The 4,517-nt window shown below is 36.7% G+C and overlaps 1 protein-coding gene across 1 annotated transcript; it reads left to right on the forward strand.

The window, feature by feature from the left end:
* The first annotated feature begins 437 nt into the window (after window positions 1-437).
* On the forward strand, window positions 438-842 carry LOC137659948 (uncharacterized). Its single transcript, XM_068394703.1, has one exon. It carries the CDS (start codon window positions 438-440, stop codon window positions 840-842), a length of 405 nt encoding a protein of 134 aa, XP_068250804.1.
* Window positions 843-4,517: the final 3,675 nt, after the last annotated feature.

Raw genomic sequence — 4,517 nt, forward strand, 5'->3', positions numbered from 1 at the left:
CCAGGGGGAATTTGGAGTGGATATGCTATGGGATCTGATGAAAAATATACACTGAAAAGAAAAGATGCCCAGAATGTGGAGGAATAGTTTTTTAATACCCATATTCAAAGAAAAGGGGGATGTACAAAATTATAACAATTATAGGGTAATCAAACTCCTCCCACATACTATGAAGCTTTGGGAAAGAGTTAAAGAGCGTAGGATAAGAGAAGAGACCATGTTTGGAGAAGAGCATCTTGGATTTATGCCAGGCAGAAGCATGATGGATGCAATGTTTGCACTGAGGCAGTTGATGGAAGAATATAGAGAAGGGCAAAAGGAATTGCATATAGTATTCATTGACTTAGAGAATGCTTATCATAGAGTTCCATGGCAGGAGACATGGAAATTTCTGAGAGAGGGGAACACCAGAGAAATATGTTAGACTGATCAGAGATATGTATGGAGGAGCAGCCACACAAGTAAGAGCGAGTGTTGGTTTGACTGGGACGTTTGAAGTAAGGGTTGTGTTACACCAGGGGTCGTTACTAAACCTCTACTTGCTTAATATAGTAATGGATGCAATTACTGAAAGAGTGAGGGAACAGTCACCATGGACCATGCTGTTTGCAGATGATATAGGTGTGTGTGGAGAAACCAGAGAAGGATTGGAGGGGAGGCTGGAGAGATGGAGAGAGGAATTGGAGAGCAGGCGGCTAAAGATCAGTAGATCAAAAATAGAGTATATGTGTTGCAGCCTGCAGAACCAATTGAATGATATACATTTCCTTGATGAAATAGTAAAGAAAACTGAAAAATTCAAGTGCCTAGGGTCATGTGTGGAGGAAAAAGAAGAGCTCTAAATAAAGTGATCAGTAGAATTCAAGCTGGATGGAATAATTGGAAAAGAGTGTCGGGAGCATTGTGTGATCGAAGGATAAACTTAAAGTTAAAGGGAAAGGTACATAAAACTTTAGTGAGACCTGCCATGATATATGGTGCAGAGAACTGGCCCATGAAGAAGATTTTTGAGAAGAAAACAGATGTTGCAGAGATGAGAATGCAAAGATAGATGGCTCCGATTACAAGACTGGATAAGGTTAGGCATGACTTGGTAAGGGGAACAACAAAGGTTACAGAGGTGTCAAAGAAAATCCAAGAATAGAGACTCCACTGGTTTGGGCATGTCATGAGGAGAGACCAGGAGTATGTTGGGAGGAGGTTGTTGGATATGGATGTTCCAGGTAGGAAGAGGAGGGGGAGACTATAGAGAAGATGGATGGAGTGTGTAACAGCAGATATGGAGTAGAAAGATCTCACAGTGGAGGACATTGAAGACAGAAGAAATTGGAAACAGCTTCCAAGAAATATTGACCCTGTATAGCGGGAAAAGCTTTATTCAGAGAAGAAGAAGTAGCGTTTCGAGCACAAATCGACCTTTGATGAAAATCCTTTTTTTCCCAAAAGGTGACACTACGTTTCCCTCGTTCTGCTATATGGTACCATATCAACCCAGATTGTACCAGAAAATCTGCTCTAGAAGCTTCTATGACATTACTGAAGATGGTGTTTTTGAGGAAACCAATCAGGTTGCAAGATATAAAAAAAGGCCTTATATGGCAATGTGGTATTTAACTCCGCCTATCCGCTGATATATAAGAAGAGAGTAACGATGAAGGAATGAGATGGGAAGAAAATAATTTTTCCAACAAAAGTTTCCCCTTCAGACAGCAAAAAACCTATCTCCATAATTTTGTTATATCAGTAATGAAGAACAGAAGCCAGCTCCTCTGCAAGGCCTCTAGCCTAAAGTCACCGCACCAGCAACACTTCAGCAACTGAGGATAAGTCACCTATTCATAAAACTCTTCATTCAAATATTTTATTTTCATACATTCTAGGCTGTTCTTCTCATTTTTCATATCTTCAAATAATCAACTCTATAGCTATTGTAAGTAAAGGAACCGGAACATTGATTTCTTTTTCAAAATAAGTTCGATATTTATTTCCCATATTTCAATTGTTATTGTCGAATCCTCTTTCTTTAGAAATTGATAGAACCTGTAACAATTCTGAGATAGTATCAGTAGTGTTGTATTTGAAGGACATCAGACACCAATTCACTTGCTGTCTGAAGATGTTTTCTAAAGTTTTAATCAAGCTGTGTCCCGATATCCCTGCATGCTTGACTTTCCAAGAGTTGATGAATAGGGAATTTTTTTCTGGCAGACATCATTTCTTCCTTTGACATGTGTTACAGATAAACTTGATGATATCAACACTGTGTGGTTATCTATGTACCTAGTGTAATGAGGTAAAGGATGCGTCAGTTCTGCTGAATTTCTAAAAATACCTATGCCATAGCTACTTGTGAGAGCCTTGTATATAACGAAAAAGAGGTCAGGTGCCTTCTGTCTGGCAGATAACATATTGAGGTTGTCCGGACCAGATTTGGTTCTCAAAGAGCGAGTGGCTACGGGATTAGCGTTAAGCCTCATGATGAGGCATGGTTACATAATTTTGTATGTACAATTACCTTGTCCATAGATGAGTTTAAAATGAATGAAAGGCGGGAAAACTACATGTATTTCTCGAGAAACGGCTTGTGATCACTGAAACCGATGATAATTTGGCTCACGGTCTATTAGCTCAACTGTGATTAGGCTACTAATAATACATAGAGCTGATTAGACACCTAATAAACATAATTGAAAAGGCATAACAAATTTGTATCTCTAGGGAAATTCCTGAATTGGCTCGCGGTAGATCTAACTATGCGATTAGTGTGTGAATATTCAAGTATAATGCAGGGACAATAATAATTTTAAAAATTCTAGCTCATAGTGAGGTAGTTCATAAAATCCCTTAGAAAAATGTTGAGCAGAAACTAGATAAACTTGACATTATGTGCGATTCTATTATGGTCACTCGGACATGAACAGTATGGTCCATACGAACTCATTCCACTTGCACTATGGGCTGAATTTCCGGGGTCTTGGGGGAGCCTGGATTTGTTGAATCAGTGAAGGCTACAAGGGTGTGGGTAACGATGTTGCTTGTTAAGGGACCAAAATTAGATTGTGTTATTGGTGTTTTTAATAACTGCACTACGAAGAGTACTAAAAGTGTTTAAAACCTTGTTAATAACTCATTTACTATATTAGGGCACAAATTGATAAGGAATACAAGTAAAACTAATGTTCTATTGTTTTTATTTTTTGCCGAGGCCAAATTAAGGTGATTTGATGACTGAATGCATTAGCAAATTACAACTATAAATGTTTTTTTCGATGTTGAGAAGAGATTTTTTTTCTTTTTTATTGATGTAAATCACAAACTTTAGTCGGATAAACATTTCTGTGTTAGTTATAACTACAAGTGTAAGAGCGTAGTGGTAGCTGTGATAATGACAAACATTGATGGGTGGTTCATGTAAAATTATACCTTAAAACCCAATCAGGTAAACCGAGAGGAGGAGCAAGAGCCCATTCTTATCCTTATCCCGACAATTCGAACCAGAGGTGGATAATTGACAAGTCTATGTGATGATTCAGGAAATATGGGTCTTACCAAAAACACATGAAATTGAGAAAATTTTGGGAGTGCAACAGAAAGACAATCGAACAAAGAGATAAAGGTTTATTCACAATAATGATCGGTTTACGAGACAAAGTTGAAATATACTGTTTTGACGTATTGTCGAATGATTATTTCATTGCTGTTTTACAAATAATTATGCCGCACTATTTTATGAAAGAAATAATTAGGTGCAAAGATCGTTTTAGATAAAGTAATTTCTGCATACCTGTCTTTAAAAGATAGTTTTGGAGTTGTAGTTATTCGGATGTTTTCTTTCTCATAGTGAGAATTTTATCAGGCAATTATATATGCATGAATAAATAAAATTTTCATTATATACATTGACTTATCTATACACTTTTATCTACGCAATATTTGGTATTCTAAGCTAGCACAAACTCACACACCACTGATATATCAAAAGTTCTTGAGGTAAAAATTCTTTAATATTTCCTGGCTGACTCAGAGAATCAGGTTCGTCCCTGGATCAGAATGATGTTAGTTCATCGTTTGCAGTGAACCGTGAAAAAAAAAAAAAAAAAAAATTACGAACTACTTCTGAAAATGAAAAGTGTTACTAGGAACTGGAAGGTTTACTCCCTCGAACACCAGTACATTTAATAGGTTTTGCGCAGGTATGTAATGTCCCTTGAATAAAGTTTATTAACTTTAAAAGTAGTGATGTATATTAGCTCTAAGAAAAACGAAAAGAAAAGGGGATAGCATAGATATCAAGGAATAGAAAGTTACAAATATGTCCCTATGTCAACGCAGTTCATTATACGATCTAGCTTTGTCCTTTAGATTTAACTGTATCTTCAAGAATATTGCTGATGCAAGATATCTTTTTCGTACGTGTATGTTTAAAAACTTTTGCCCTTCAGTTTGGAGGCTTATTTTTAGATTAGGAAGACTCCAATCAATTTGAAATATAGGTAAGTAATTCAATTATGGTCTTA

The sequence above is a fragment of the Palaemon carinicauda genome, chromosome 20, assembly GCF_036898095.1.
Source record: "Palaemon carinicauda isolate YSFRI2023 chromosome 20, ASM3689809v2, whole genome shotgun sequence".
NCBI classification, from domain to species: Eukaryota; Metazoa; Arthropoda; class Malacostraca; order Decapoda; family Palaemonidae; genus Palaemon; species Palaemon carinicauda.